This window comes from Antedon mediterranea, chromosome 11 (assembly GCF_964355755.1).
Source record: "Antedon mediterranea chromosome 11, ecAntMedi1.1, whole genome shotgun sequence".
In the NCBI taxonomy this organism is placed as follows: domain Eukaryota; kingdom Metazoa; phylum Echinodermata; class Crinoidea; order Comatulida; family Antedonidae; genus Antedon; species Antedon mediterranea.
Genome location: NC_092680.1, coordinates 17226943 through 17244583, shown reverse-complemented (window position 1 = coordinate 17244583; position 17641 = coordinate 17226943). Strand labels below are relative to the sequence as shown.

Here is a 17641-nt window from a genome sequence, read left to right as displayed (position 1 = left end):
CTATCCCGATATTATCATTACTCCATCACTCACATTACTGTCCATGTAAATATATAGCGACCCCTATAATGTCATAATGACTTATCAATCATGAATTATTCATGATTTTAGCCTCTTCTTGTAGGAGAAAAAATAAAGCATATAGAGCATCCGATGCGATTCCAGACGCGCGCTCTCCCATCCAGAACGCCAACTGACGAGAACCGGTATTTCAACGCAGATGGCCGTACAAATTGGGTGTTTGAACTTCAATGAATTAAAATACTGTAGTCATAATATGAATCCTAATTCTCAAATATAGCGAGAATTTCTTGCAATGGTTAGTAGTCAAGTCAAGTGTCAGATGTCTGTGGTTATGTAGTAGTACAACATAAAAAAAATTCAACTATGTAATAATGATTTTTTTTTTCGACAACTTTATTTAAGCGCTGAATTACGTTAATTAATTCAATTAATACACCAATTTAACAATAATAATAATACATTCCTTATTTAAACACATTGAGGCTATAGTTTTTTTCTTGCAAGGAGTTTCTGGTGTGAGGAGGCAAACGGTATACGTTCGCGGAACGAAAGGCTTAATTAAAGTGTGTCTTATGAAATTGTACATAAGATCTAGTAGAACTTGGCCTACGCCTATATTTTCCTTAAAAATCGGAAAGCCATGTGATTGTACAGTAAGATTAACACGGCATGTTCACAAAGATGTTTATACGTATACGACATTATTTAACAAAGCCGAAGCCATCTAGAGGCCTAGGACTAGGAGTGTCACGAAACCTAAGACCACGAAAACTAAGAGCCATCTAGAGGCCTAGGACTAGGGGTGTCACGAAACCTAAGACCACGAAAGCTAAGAGCCATCTAGAGGCCTAGGACTAGGGGTGTCACGAAACCTAAGACCACGAAAGCTAAGAGCCATCTAGAGGCCTAGGACTAGGGGTGTCACGAAACCTAAGACCACGAAAGCTAAGAGCCATCTAGAGGCCTAGGACTAGGGGTGTCACGAAACCTAAGACCACGAAAGCTAAGAGCCATCTAGAGGCCTAGGACTAGGGGTGTCACGAAACCTAAGACCACGAAAGCTAAGAGCCATCTAGAGGCCTAGGACTAGACATTAAACTAAAAGCACGGCATTTTGTTGCATAAATTTCATGAAATTGATAATTAGGACTACTTTCTAAAATACAGTGACGGTGACATTAATGACCTTAAAGTATCCGTGAGTGACATTAAACAGCCTCTTCTGACAAAAATATTTATCCGCTATCGGATACTGTAATAGTAAGAGATTATTTAGGCTAAGTTTATAAATATTAGGTGCTATGATATGAGCCGTTGCGGTCATCAGCCACGATACAGCACAATGTTTATTGTCGCCAGACATTATACAGAATTTACTCTATTTGTATTTTGGTCACATAGTCTCTATACCCTATTTCTATTTTACTTAATAATAACTGATACCATCTTACATATTTAAAATTGAAAAAATGTAATAATAATAATAAATATTCACATTGTTTTGCTCAAGGTGATAAACTTGTAATTCTCTTACGATTAGTAAATTTCTGAAATGTTTTGCATTTGTTTTAACTTTTGTTTTAATTAAATACGCTGCAAATATCATAATTACAATCACAAACAAATATAAAACAAAAATATTTAGTAAAATTCAAAGATAAGTTTTCGATGCCATTTAACAGGACAAAATCCAATTTTCCTAATAGGGCCTAATTGCGACAGCTGAAAAAGAGTCGGGCCGCTAAAATGTCATAACATTTATTTAGCAGCAGTCTTTTTTCATTTTCAAAACGCCATCATACTTGAGGCCACTGTCGTCATCTGCAGATGAGATAGAAATTAATTACAAAAATATAGTAATTTTATATTATAGTAACTATAGAAGTGTAACTTTAAAATCTAACGTGGTTTTATTTAGTTCCATTGTCAGAATTAAGGTCACCGTATATTAAAACAAAAAAAAGTCTAATTTATTTCCACAGAAGCAAAGTACAGCTTATTTTTAAGCACTTGACCAATCACAAGAGACAGGTCAGATGAGCCGTCGCTTGAGATTGGTCAAACGTACGTCAGACAACAGTAACCAAATAGAAAAAGATAAATAACTTACACAGCCAGTTGCCCTCACTAGTTCCAGCCGTCTTGAAGTCCGGCAAACTTTTTGTCAAAGAGTCCCAGGCGTCTTTACTGATAAACACCCACGTTGCACCATGATCCTTACTGCGCATGTAACTGCGCATGTCCATGTGAATGCCATAGATAATTCCTGTGAGTTGGTTAGATCCAATGACATTGTGTAGGTTCATTGGTAGAGCTATTGAAACATATTTAATTTTTTATACATATTATAATAGTAATAATACTGGGATAGATTTAGATGTTCCGTTTATTATGTGCCTTTTTTAAAAATTGGAAAATATGTGTGGCCGCTAGGCATTCAAGGCAGGATGTATTGACAAAAGAAATCAATTCATTGCTAGTTCTCTGCAAAACGAAAGATCTCCGGGAGAAAGTTTCAGTGTTAAGCCTATTACTTTTCGATTTATCAAGTTAGAGATTCCTCTTGCTGTCCATATCGATGTGTATGATGACCCGTAGAAATTAGGCGTTAAGTATGAAAGTTCTTTGTGTTTTAATATATCAGACAGACTCAGGTCAGTGATATTCTTTGAGGAACATTACGAAAACAATCCTCATTTTGTTACCTTTCCAGCGTCCATCTGGTGGATTATCTTGTACATAGCAGGACGGAACAATCTTGTCTGATAGACGTCCAACTGAAGGGTTACAAGCAAAAATGACGTCGTTATCCGGATCATCCAACTTCTTAGTTATGACAAAACCCCGGTCATAGTAATCTGTGTCGAAATAATAATTTTTAAAAAATCGATAAATTGTATTGTGTGAAAAATATGTTGATTCTTCGACAAATTGCTAAAAGTCACACGGATAAAACCATGTGAATTGTTGGTAAAAGTGCGTCTAATTTACTAGTTTCCTTTTGGGGTTTTAAGGGATATTAGTTTAGACTGATATGTTTTAACATTACTGAAACACGTATTGTAGATTAAGAAGTGTTATATATATTTAAGCTCTTAGAGTTTTCTAATGATGCGACGGAACTTCTTGTGCAATATTAGCTATACTATACAGAATTCTTTTTTTCCAAACTTACCTACAACTGGGCATTTACTAAGATCACTGACACACACAGTATGTTTTCCATTTTCACACTTATGAGCACCAGCTACGCAACCATCGCACTGGCTCGATCCCCCTTCATAATGGCAGACGTCTGTCTGAGATTCGGTCCATTTACTGTACCTCATCACAGCTTCTTTTGCAGGTCCTAGTACTGGTTCTGGTGTACCCTCATCTGAATAAAATACTGGTTCTGGTGTTCCCTCATTTGAAGAAGATGCTGGTTCTGGTGTTCCCTCATCTGAAGAAAAAAAGTAACTAAAAATGGAAATCCGTATTTATTTTGCTAAAACCCATTTTCTAATAGACAATATTTGTGTGCTACTTTATTACAAAATTACAGTTGTAACTCATTTAGAGGTTTATTGTGGCGAACTAGTCTATGATAGTATGTAGTCATTATCGAAAAACCAAGTGCACAATGACATCGCAACAATTTGTCCTAGGTCAAAGGTTAAAACATTATTGCATTTATCCGATAATTATTCGATTTGAATAAGATAATTATCGGTTAATTTTTCTGGAGCGGAATCAGTTAAACCCCGTTTCCACATCGGTTAATTATCGGTTAAGTTTTATCGGTTAATTTTTGGCTGCAGAAACACGGTCTTTTGCAGTATGTTAAGAACCTTGGATTTAGCGTACCGTATTCAAAATCTAACATATTATACTCGCAGATAGCTGGCAGGATAGCGGTGCAATCCATAATGTCCCAATCACCAAGATCAGTACTGAAATCCCTGGTATCGTATACATCTACAAAAGCCGCAGCTCCACAGTCTTCAGTCACACTTGTTCCGGGTCTGTTTGGTAGCCATTTTGTAAAAGACGCCGATGACCCGTTTGTCCATTTGAAAGTATCAGTACCCTAGAACATATACATTGTTATAATTGAAAAGTCATAATGAGTATAATGAATGGCATATCATGTCATTAGTTATAGACTTGCCCTGTCGAAGTTACGTCCCTGGCCTGCCTCGTTTACTTAGTCAGTTCATTACGGTGATTACTAGTGACGTGGCATCTCTGAGTCATACTCACCCCAACGTCTTTTAGCCCAATCCAGTATTTGTATGGCGAGAGTGCTGGAACGAGCCCGCGAAGAAATTGCTGTTCAAACGTATCTTCAATCATGACTAATTGCGCATTGTCTGCTTCACAGGCCGCCTTTGCTGCATCCCAAGTTTCTAGCGTGTCGTTGAACACTTTGTAACACGTTTCTTCGTAAGGTGTGTAACCAGATCGACATAAATCTACAAGTACAGTGTAAGAGTTATAGAGTTATTACAATCAGCCGATTCATGTTTGTAAAAATCATAGACACACTGTTTATTACAACGTAATATCGATCACATACATGTAAATTAATTGTATCAACGAAAGTTGTTTTGGTCGAGGCAAGTCATCGTTATGATACACATGTGTTCCTGTATCTACAACTTCTCTATGTTTACAGGAAAAATTGTTGATACTTTACCGATATTACAATCATAATAAATATAATTCAGATTTGATAAGAATGGCTTGATGTTGTGAAAGAAACATTCTCAATGTTTTGGTCGCCTTATTAAAAACACTATTGTACACTTACCACCACCACCATCTGGTCTGTCCGAATACTTAAATTGAAAATATTTTGTGGAACCAAGAACTTTAGCGATATTAGCAGTCGAGAACCACAACAAATCAACCACGCCAAAAAATCGATGAGTGCCCGGCACAGTGTTTCCGTTTTTGTCGATTCCTAGGCGTACACGGAAAGTTGGTTTGGCAGCAATCTGAATAGTTCCGAGCTGTAAAATACATACAAAATGTTACTAAATGTTGTCATATACGCCTGTCTTTGATTTCATTAAGAAAACCCCTGTCCACTTATATCATAAGTCATTAAAACAGAGAAAAAGAAACACACCACACAGTGAAATATGGCTGTAATAATTGTAAACCTTTTAAATGATAACAAATCTGAAGACTGAACAAATCGCACCCAGCCAAGATCGAATTTGTTATCCTAATGCAGACAGACGTTATACTTCATTAATAGGTGTATGAATGTATTCTGAACATGTTACTGAAGGTACTACACTGGCTGGCCATCCACCCGTTTCCTAATCTTTCAAAATGTATCAGCGCTGTAGGTAAACACCGAAAGTACTAAGTAAAAGTACTCTTCCAAACCTTATTGACCAAGCTGACCATGGGCCCTACACATAATTGAATCCGGTTGATTGTAGAATAACTTACATTAAATCGAACAGGAGATGGTCCAGACATGCTTGGGTTTACCACTGGTGGCTGGAACAGCTCTGTATATTCTGATTCAAGACTAAGATATCGCACATTTTTCGACGTCATTATTGTGAAAGTTACATTTACTGCTTTTCCGGTTGAATCGTCATCGTGCCAAATACTAATCAGTAGTATTACATCATCACTGAAAATAACAACCAATCTTATCGAATTCGAACTAGAGTGGTACCACAATCATTATATCCCAATACTTATAGAACGTCAAAAGCAATTATGTGAAAATATTGTCGCGACCCAAATGTCAAATGCCGCAAACAAAATGTCAACCGCTTATGTTCAAATTGGTTGCATTAAAACATTACATTGCCAAACATAAACAATGATTGCCAACGATCAAATACGACGAATGCAATATTGTTTACCAATTAAATAATATACATCATAAGTTCTGATAGTGTTCGCTGGTGTCAACTTGAATCATTCAAATTTATCTTATTTCATTCATACTATTCTACAATAATAAGAACAATTACTCTTACAGTAGGCCTACATTGCTTGTATCCGATACTAAACTTACCCTTTATAAAAGGAATTAGTTTCGTATGTTATCTTGAACGACATCTTAGGCTTCGGGACTTCATTAATCAGCGTATAAACTGGTACTTCTCCAACCCAGATGTGAGCTCCATCGCCAATCTGCATTCCAAGTCCTAACCAGTGCTCAGATCCATTGACCACCGCGTCTGTATCGTCTAGGACAATTTCAACTTCTAACGCCAAGATGTTATAGGAAGCATCTGGGTCATTCACTTCAATAAATCCGTCGAACTGTGTCACCGACCAGTCTTTAAGGATGCCTAAATCATCATCGTTAGCAATGTACTGCGTCTGAGAAGCGTAGTAGCAGAACTCTGTCGAATATGTACAGGATAAGGAGTCACTGACATACGAAACGGACACTTTGTTGATACTCCACTGCTCGCTTGTCTTGTTAGTCGTGAAGTTGTATGGTAGTGTGACTTCAATTGTAGGATCAGCGGTACCTTTTGGAAACTCAACAATAAGGTTCATATGCACTTTTTGACCAACGTTAACATAAACATTGCCATCTGCAGATTGCTCGGTGATGTTCATCACGAATTGCGGTAGTTTACTGAAAACTGCGTTGGACACTCCTTCTGCGGTGACTAAGCCATTGAATATGTCAGTTATTTCAACTGTTATAGTTACACGTAAAATAGCTCCAGGTTTTACATCGGCTACATAGAAATTGATGTAACAACAATAAATAAAGATTATTATTGTATACCTAAGGTAATTCAAATTAAGAAGACATTAAAACTATACTGTTCACTTCAAAGAAGTATTGGTGTTATATTTCTTGTCAAGTAGTTTTTGTTAGCACTTGCTGACGTAATTACGATACCGGAGGGATCTATAGGAACTGTTATAATGTGATATGGTAATCGGTTATGGTCTGCATATTAATTCATAAAAAAAAACTGTTACAAAAGATTATCAATTTGATAGTAAATCTGATCTTATACGCTAACGATATCAGTTTTATAGGAACAAGAATGTGGTAACACTCATTTGGGTTAAACAGCTTACAGTGTAAACTAGAGGGTACTCCGAGAGTACAAACCTCCGCCTACTGTAAAATTGCCCTACATAAAATTTCCCCGGAAATTATAACGTTTTACTTTTTTTTATTAGTTCTAAGTATAAATAGGCTAACTGCACACTATAAAGTTGTGGATGAGAGTTTGGTGTAATGGCTATGTATCCAGCCTCTCACAGTTGTGATTGCTGGTTCAATTCCCGCTGAGGGTTTTTTTTTTTAATTATTTTTTTATTTCTTTTCTTTTTGGACCTTAATCTTTGATCCTGACTCTTCAAAATTTAACCACAATTATATGGTGAATCATTGATCATTGTGGCTAAGTTTGGAGAGAATCGGATACAAACTGTGTTTTTTTGTTAGTTGTGACCTTTTCCCCTTAAAATCGAACTCGTCCGAGCTTTTGGGGCATAGATCGTTGTGGCATAAAAACTGTGACTTCCAGGCTGTTCACAGACACACACACACGTCACCCACATACACACAAACATACCAACATACAGGGATGAAAATATAACCTCCTTATGGCGGAGGTAATTATTATTATTATAAAAACAAAAGATTCAGTTAAAATACCATTAACAGTAGAATTGATGGTCCCTTCAAATTGAATGTCAGATGAAAACAAACTGTTATTACTAAAAGACAAAGTAATTTCTGATGCGGAGATCAGGGTGAAATTTAAGTCGCTCTGAAAAATACAATGAATCTGTAGCACCATCTGATAGTAAATTCAGGAAGTTGTAATAACTCCCTGGTAAATCTGACTTAAAAACAAAACACAGTAGATCGGGATCGAGAAGTAACTCAGAATTTATGTAAAAATCTTAGAATCTCTGAGATTAAAGTCGGGTTCTGCTTCTATTTCTTCCGCACGTCCAATTATATTATAGAGAAAATACATATATCTATGGTTTTGACATATCATTACATTAAGTTATATTTAATTATTTCACTGCTAAAATCACACGTCAAACTTATTTTGTTATGATCACAACATTACACAATTAACCAATACCGTATATTAGGAACATATAAAACAGAACCATACCGTCATGGTTGAGTCGGTATTTCCGTTTCCTGTTAAAGTCCATATAAAAGGATCTGCAGACAGGTTGAACTGAAAAAAGATGTTACTATAATTACCACCAGATTATCGGTGCTGTATCTATATTTGCTCAGTATCCGGGCCAGTATCATAGGAATATTTGATAATACAACATCACATGTGTTTCACATGTTTCTCCTATAGTATTACACCCAAATATTCCTTCGACACTGAGAAAATATCTAGCAGTACGTGAAGATACAGCACGGTGAATCGGGTAATAATTACACCCAACCGGTATTATAGTAGGCCTACTATATACATTATGTTCCGTGTGTGCTAATTCTTGGAAACACTAACGTATTTATCCATGTCGACACACGACACATGAATGCATAGCTTGTTTCATTTGGCCACATTCATTTTACGTCCGTCAGTAGGGCAGACATGTTATCCATTGTTCTCAGTAGGCTTACGGTGGACTTTATGTCCGGCCAACATTTGATTAGTTCTTTGCCGTTATATTTAAACATTTTTCTTGTAAATAGTTTATGTTTATGAGAACTCTGAACCTGTCAGTGTCACTGATAAAATATGATATAGAAATGTATTTTCAAAATTAAATCTCAAAGTTTTAGTTAACGTGTAAAATCCAATCCAAACAAAATGCATATAAAATCCGGATCACGTGCGGAATTATCGTCTTGCGACTACGAAGTTTTTCCATTCTACTTATTCCATAACTTCATATGCATTCTCAAATGAGAATCATCGACGCACAGGTCAACAACTGTGCAAGTTTTAAACACTAATTATCCGATTTTTGACACTGTATGTGATTATTAGATGAACACCACCAAAAGTACAACGAAGTGGAAAACATTACACCCTATAGCCGCCGACTTAAATTGAGAATTACCAAAAAATAGCCTAATTTGTCATTATATATAGACATGATATATATAAATTAATGACATGGTCAGAAAAACTGTATATACAAAATTTGTGTTCCTTTTTACTATTTAGTTAATTACCTCCATATTCTCAGCTGTTAGGGTGATTTTAATGCCTGTTCCTAATGTCAATCCAGTAGTGTTCACCAAGAAATCTGTCTTCACTTCATCTTCAATTCCGTAGTAGGTTGTCGAATCTTCTACGGTTGCGCCCGCATCCATGATGATGATGGGAGCTGAAAGTATACGTTGCCGGTATTAATAAACAATTAGATAATAACAATAAAAATAAGAATTATTATACAAATAATTTATGTTTTATATTCGTTGAAAAAATTGACTTCACTATTTAACGAGGCATAATTGACCAATGAAATTGCAAGAATACAATCAGGTGTATTATAAATGTCTATACGATGGTCTGCTATCAGATTATTTAATTATTTGTAGTCAATTACATTTTAAGGATATTAATTATTTTGTTTACGTAATTATTTCGTTGTGTTCAACCTAATAGTTTATTGGCAATAATTTGTAGATACAGTTGTTTGAATCTGAATCATATTGTTTTAAACAACTTACTATTCATTACCGTATTCATTTAAAGCTTGGTTCTCACATTAGAAAAATACATCCTTGCGTTGTGGCAGAATCCATACAGAATGGGGAAGATCCGGTAAATTTATTCACAATCGCCTCTATTTTGGGGTTTATCGTTGAAGCAATTTGCGCGCAATGCATACCGGTATTTAAAGCTAGTCGCTTAAATTGTTATAATGAACTTCTTTTTTCAGATTAATACCCGTTTAAATACAACAAAAATGACCGCAATATAGGTTCAATTAGGGTTCTTAAAATGTAGTCTGTGATCTTAAAATAACCAAACACAATAATATGTAGGAATGCGTCTTTTATCAAAATGTACTCGATGGAACTCTTGTTCGCCAAAAATTAAGCAACTTTCGCCCAATAATATTATAATATAATAATATTTCGTCGATTTAAATTATTTCGGAAACTGAGTGAATTTCCAATTTCGTCTTACATTGTTTTGTTCTAAAGAGTGTTTTTACTAGCACATTTGACTTAATTGTGAATGTAGGTACTTAAAAAAGGTAAATTAAAAATAGGCTTGTTGACCACAAATATACTTTATTATATAACACCTAAATAAATTCCTGTCATTTGATTGGACGAATGTGGGTCACATGGCGTGCAATAGTACGCACTATTCAACGATCGTTAAATAGTACTTTTTGAAACATTTTTGTGTACGAAAAAAAAAACGTCTCGCGGATGAAAAAAAATCTAGTACACAAATTATCCTATGATATGGCTATGTACTGTGAAATACAACAGCGCCACCTGTCGTCTGGTCTGAGTTTCATTTGTAAACACCACCTCGAGATATGCAACAGCAGCAGATATTTGTGTACGATTTGGACATTATGTACTAATTTCATTCAAAAAGGCATTTAAATTAGCTTTAGATCGTTTTTAGGATTTTGATTAATTAATGGGGACATCCCTACAGGACGTGGAATTGTTGGAAAAACCATAATTAGCTTAGATAAGTTCCAATTGTCTGTCGAAGTTTTGCCTTTCAGCCAAGCTAGTACTAGGCTACTAGGTCTAGCCTAGGCCATGCTAGTATTAGGCTAGGCCTAGCCTAGGCGTTTTAGCCTTGCTAGGCCTAGGATTGTTTGGTCGTTTGTTGACATAATTAACACAAAAGTAGGTGTGTTTACGAAATCCATATAAATATAACATTTAATATAAAATTATTTAAAACGAAATGTTAATGTTTTTAATCAAATGTGTGTGAATGAAATGTAGTAAACTTTGGCTAGGGCTACCTTTTATTTGATTCAAATAACTAGAATTTATTTAGATGTTATATAAAACAAATAATGAATGTTTTGTATTCGTGTAATGGTACAAATAATGGCACTTGGTGAATGATGAAAGGTTATATTTCAACTCGGCTCATCGCCTCGTTGAAATATAACCTTTCATCATTCACCTCGTGCCATTATTTGTACCATTACACTCATAAACATTCATTATTTGTATACTATTAACTAGGCCTATACTGAAATAGAAATATAAAAGCAACGCTAATGGAACGTGTGCCATTTGCATCTTTAACTACAATTTCAGTTAACAATTTCATTTCAATATTAAAATTGAATATTTACTTGTTAAAATATATAAGCCTTTTGGATTATTAAGTCTAATATCGCTACTTTCTCGTGATGATACTCCGGTTGTTCTATCCACTCGATATATACCACCATTATAACCTGTCCAATACAGATAGTTTCCATAAATGTCAATTTCATGCGGGCTATTCGGCAGAGTTATAATCGTTCTTCTGTTAGTACCGTCAAGGTTAGCTTCCTCGATTAACTTAGTTATATGGTCGCACCAATACATCTTTCCATCTTAAGAATAGTGAAAAACAAAAATGAGAGAGACGTTTACGATTGAATACTGTACTTGAATATGCGTATTAAGTTTTAATAAAACGATAATTTCAAGAACGTGACCTTTTAGTAGGCGCGCAAAAATGGATTATCATTCATTTAGTTCAAATGAAAAATAACATTTAAGAAAATGAATCAGAATGTAAAACGTAAAAAAAAATGTTTATCACTCATTGAGAAAGAGGAGAATGTAATTAAATGTAAGCATAGCTTTGATTATGGGGTCTGAGCAACATACTTTGTGCCTAACGAGTAAAAATGTCATTATGCGCATGCTCATGTGTTTCTGAGCGTGCGCGGAAATTTCTTTTTACTCGAATGAAAGACGCGTGGCGCGTCGTGTGAACGCAAAGTCGCTAATGTCAGTAGGCCTACATTGAATGTCAAAGTGATAACCCCACGTACATTTTACACGATTTATAGTATCATGAACTAGCAATACAATGCTGAGCCAGCACATGCCTCGGATGCGCACACATTGACTATACATAATATGGAGCGTGCACAAGGTTAGCCTCCTCAATTTCGTCAGTACATGCATCATACTACATCTTTCCTTTCTTATAAATAGTATTTCAAAACATGCGTGCTTGATCCTTATTGTATTATACGTATTAACAAGTCAAATTATGTTAAAATGTACTTGGGATTAGTTGGTACCAATAGCTTCACGTATTAAAGAATATTTTGTAACATCCATAGCACTTATCAACCACCGCCATGCCTAATATAGGTGGATGACAATAGAAATAGGCCTCGATACCAGCCACGATACTTAAAACATAATTTAATTTATTTTAATATGTACGGTAATCGATCGTTGTTTTTTGTCATTAAGCTCTGCGGGCTCAAAAGTTGGTAACAATTTATTTTCTAGGTTTGACTATAGCCTAGTAAGCGACTTTATGTACATTCATAAACAATCAGCATTAGAAATAGTTACTAATAGTAAGCATAATATATTACATACGGTAGTAATATTATATAACTTATATGCATTCATGGTCATAGGCCTACAGTAACTTACCGGGAACTGCTAAAACAAGTCCGGTTGCGACTGGTACACTTGTTACTAAGACAGCCCTTGTACTCAAGTCGTTTAAATTAGCTCGCTCTATCACATGGTTTTCTCTATCAGTCCAGTACAGGTATCTAAGTATAAGTATAATCTATGTTACTACATTTAACGTTCTGTTACAAGACGTTCACATCCCTTCCACGGATAAAAAAATATATATTGAAACTTACGAAATTACTGAGGCAGATTAATTATTAATGATTTACGAATATTTACTACCTTAATTGTTGAGTTGTATTAATGCATTATTATTATTACGTTTTTGCTTACTAATCAAAAAGAAGAAACAAAAGATTGGAAATGTGAAGTTTATAGTTGATCTCCTTGCAAAGTGAAAAGTGGTTTACTGTGTATAGATGGTGACATTACCCGTTAGATATATCAAACATAACTAAAAAGAATTTTTCTGTAGGTTCCATCCAGATTTATTACTTTAATGGGGTCAGTCTTTTACTAATTTAGATTATGATACAGGTGGTTCGATGGTTTTATGGCAGGATTCTAAGTACTGTAAGTATATTCTGTAATACAGTGTTATATCTGTATCACATGTGACACCTGTATAAGCCTACACTAATTTTATCCACAACATAGTACAGATGCCATGTGACAATGTATTTACAGAATTGGCCTATACTGGACAGATTATATAGAAACTTACAAAACTACTAAAGCTGAGATATTATTAATGAAATTTAATTCCTGGAATGTTTTAAATGTAAAGGCAATCATTCTTCTTTGACATTTTTATTATTTTTCAACGAATTTGAATGTGTGGTTTAGATGCATTAATAATATACAGAATACAAGTTAATCCGAGATGTGATCACATAGTTCATCTCCTTTGGGTGTTTGAAAAAAAGACTGACGCGCGTTAAGAGAGAGTGACATACCCGTTAGCTGTGTCTATCTCAATTGCACGTGGATAGGATAATCCCGCGTCAAACAGAATTGTTCTCTTTGTTCCATCCAGATTGATTACTTCAATTCTGTTTTTTTCAGAATCTTTCCAATAAAGTTTTTTTCCAGCTCCATCAACGGCTAAACCACGCACATCTGCATCTGAAATTGACTTTATATGCTAAAGACTAAAACTGTGTTAACACATTTCAAATGATGCTCAACCCTCGACTAGGGTTAAACTTTCGAACGAGGAAATAAACGTTTACTTTGACGGATGACGTCAACATTCTACTCATTTGCATAACAGTGTAGTTCATCATTCAGCGAACAGTTGCGTGCTAACGTACTTTTTTATAAATTTGATTTGAACGCAACGCATGTATCGCGCACGCATCATATGTCGCTCGCATTAAAACAATTTCATTCGGCCGCAAAAACCCTACCTAGCTAGGCATTTTAACTTGCATATTATTAGCTGATAAATAGCATTGCGATGAACAAATCCTATTGTTTGAGTTAATTAAAAACATAACTTTAAATTTACCATTTTGTTTTCTTAATTATTCTGCAGAAATGTAATGATCTTCCATGTTTTGATACCCTTTGGTTAACGATTTTCACGTCACTAATTTTCAGAAATAAGGTGCTCGACGCAACTAATTATATTTTTTTCGTAATGCTTGCTCACGTCGAAAGAAAACAAGTATGTTATATATATATATAATTTATGGCGTATCTTTAAAAAGCAAGGCAGTTTAATATTTGAACCGTACGATCATTTCTTTTATGAAAAGTTGGGACATTTTATGATGAGAACATTATATAAGTTATGCGTTCGGAGGCCTAAAAAGGGTTCAATTTTTTATAATTATTGTAGTTCAACATCGCCAAGGCCGGCACTATTTTAGATTATAAATTTCAAGAATCTCATTTTCAGATTTAAGTACAAACAAGTTTTAGTGGGATTCCTTAGATATTAGTGAGTGACATTTTACAAGAACATTGATCCTTTTGCAGTAAAGTATTAATTAGATTTCGTGGCAATTTATTTACAAAATAATTAGATAATGTCTTTATTTTTACAGAGCATGATATATTGATTGTTTTACATGTTGTTTTTAATAGTTACTTTTATTGTTCAGTTGAATTTGTTTGTAAAATTCTGTTTATGATATTTATAATAATCGTGTAATTTATTTCTGTAGTTTTTATTATTAATTATGTTTGGTGTTTTGCTTTCTAGGGTTTATTGATTCTATTATACCCTTGATTATCCCAGGTTTTTTAGTTCTTGTATGCAGAGGAAATGACAAAAGAAAGATATTTGTTTGCGAAAGCAGGAAATAATAGATTGGCCTATATAAATTATACATAAAATTGTTTAACTTCTGATACGCCTTTGGACTAGGCGCTATCTATCCTAACCTCACATCAGTGTTATCAACGCTTACTGAAATATTTCGATTCAGAAATCCTAAATCCGACCCCGTTATCTACAATTTTTGGAAAAATCGTATACGGATTGATAAATTGTTGCTTATACTTATAACATCACCTATGCAAAAAGAGGTAAAACGTAATTTTCTTACCGACACTATTTTACTTTAGTATCCTCAAACGTTTATTTATGATAATTAAACAACAACGTTTATTTCAACAACTTTTGGTTCAACCTTGAAATAACTCTGAAGAGTTGGTCTATTTGGGCTATGTAAACTTAACGATATTATAAACTTGCTACCAAATAATTAGGCATAGGCCTATTCTTAAACAATAAATAAACAGATGACAAATTTCGTTTTTGTAAAAGCACAAGTTAACGGAGTACTTACTCGAACGTTTCGATCTCTATCAGAGATCCTTCTCAACTGACTGCGGAGTGTTAATGCAGCTTGGTCATTCTTGACGTCATCTGTTGATGACGTTGTACGCCTCCGGTTGTAGGTTGGAGGTTGTGCGGGGCTCGGCCAGGTGATGTGTCTATCAAATCATTGTACAAATGCGAGAGTTCGTGGGCTCCAGTGTCCCGGTTCATGGTCTTCTCTTTATTTCTCCTTATATGTAATGATTCTCTAATCTGTCTGTCTTTGCGTTTAGGCTCTTTGGTTAAGATGGTAGCCTCCCAGTTCGGTACATGATTGTGTTTTATGACATGTTCTGTAATGGCAGATTTGTGTATGATCGAAGATGTGGATGTTCTGGAGGCCCTAGTCATTACTCCCCCCGTGTTTGTTGTAACATCTTTTTTGTGATCATTAATTCGTGTTTGTAATGCCCTCCCTGTTTCCCCAATGTAAACTTGTGGACAGTTGCGGCAGGTGACTTCGTAGATTACTCCACATGTATCCATCTTCTCGATTTTATCTTTTGGGTGGACGAGGCTATTCTTGATTTTATTTTGGGGTAGGAAATAGGTTCCGACATTGTGATAGGAGAGAGTGCGTCGTATTCTTTCTGCCATTCCTTTTACATAGGGGATTCCTATGCTACCTCGCATCTTGATCTTTTCCTTCTGTGGTTCGTGTCCTTTGTTCTTCAACCTCCAACCTACAACCGGAGGCGTACAACGTCATCAACAGATGACGTCAAGAATGACCAAGCTGCATTAACACTCCGCAGTCAGTTGAGAAGGATCTCTGATAGAGATCGAAACGTTCGAGTAAGTACTCCGTTAACTTGTGCTTTTACAAAAACGAAATTTGTCATCTATACAAAATCGAAGCTAAATGAAATTCTTTCAAAAAAGGAATAAATAAACATTAACAAAAAAAATACATTTCTTTTGCATACAATTTGATTTAAAAATTAGCGAAACAAATGCTACCAAATATCATGATGCTTAATTTTCCTAATAAAACAATGTCAATGAATATAGAATATTACGAGCATAATGTCCCAAGTGTTTTAAACACTTCATGGTTAGTGACAAGTGAAAGCCTTTCAATGGAGTCCTTGCTGACATCAGTATTTGGACTACATGATGAAGCTAGTGAAGTTATACACTTGCTACCAAATAATTATGCATATTCTTAACAAATAAATTAACATAACAAAAATACATTTTTTTTACTTACATTTTGAATTAAAAGAAAACAAATGTAAAAATGAATAGAATATTACCTGATACAAACACTTCATGTTGGTTAGTGACAAGTGAAAACCGTTCAATGGTGTACTTGCTGACATCAGACCAATACAGTGTTAATCTGATAATGTCATAATCGATAGCGAAAGGTCGGGTTAATCCGACATTCTGAATAACTGATGCTAGAATTAAAGTTGTGTTGTCACTGGAACTAATGTTTGTCATATATATTCCAGGAGGAATCCGGTTGACTACAAACATAATATCACCTGTATTAAAAAAAAACCGCTTACTTGAATATAACACCTATATAAACAATGATAAAACACCCATTATTAGAGAGGTTTAATTAAGTTTATAATTGTTTAAATATAATGTAATTTTTTATATTTTATTTAATAGTGTAAAGAGTTTAATTTAGTTAAATATAATATGTTTATAATTTTAAAGAAGACCTCTGAATATTAGCTGGCCTGATATGCTAGAAGGTTTACGCTCCTAAATAAAGTGGAAATAAATAAATAAAAAGACAAAAACAAGGCCGATCTCTTTATTAAAAGCATTCACTCCACATTTACATTAACATGTTTCTTACAAGCGTTGTTTAGTCCAACTATCGCAATATTAAAATATCTGTATAGTTACGACTTCAGTGTCTCAGTTTCACACCTGAAAATCATCGAAGCGGCAGCATGGTTTCTATTAAATCGCTGCACTGTCGCTACTACAGCAGCTTCATCTTCGGAGAACAGGATTGGATTATAAAAATTCATTGATTTTGAGTGATTCAATTGGAATCCACTACCTTTGTTAACAATTATTGACTCGATATTGATTATATGATTTATATTTTCCTGGTAGAAATTAACATTTGTATTCATAATGGTTGGCCCATTTTCGAAAACAATATTTCTGTACTATAGATTATGTCAAACGTGGCACACATTATCAGTCAGTTATCTTGATAACATAGCCTAGGCCTACTGTAAGTT

At 34.7% G+C, this 17641-nt stretch overlaps 1 protein-coding gene across 1 annotated transcript; it reads right to left on the bottom strand.

The window, feature by feature from the left end:
* Window positions 1-1552: 1552 nt before the first annotated feature.
* LOC140062027 (uncharacterized) lies at window positions 1553-16874 on the bottom strand. The gene is made up of 16 exons (XM_072108068.1): window positions 16685-16874; window positions 13555-13723; window positions 12611-12735; window positions 11296-11541; window positions 9179-9333; window positions 8148-8216; window positions 7673-7787; window positions 6053-6734; window positions 5470-5659; window positions 4817-5018; window positions 4267-4478; window positions 3871-4093; window positions 3200-3466; window positions 2730-2882; window positions 2135-2338; window positions 1553-1845 (listed from the first exon to the last, which is right to left on the bottom strand). The coding sequence occupies exons 1-16, from the start codon at window positions 16872-16874 to the stop codon at window positions 1787-1789; spliced, it is 3261 nt and encodes a 1086-aa protein (XP_071964169.1). The 3' UTR covers window positions 1553-1786.
* Between the last annotated feature and the right edge of the window lie 767 nt (window positions 16875-17641).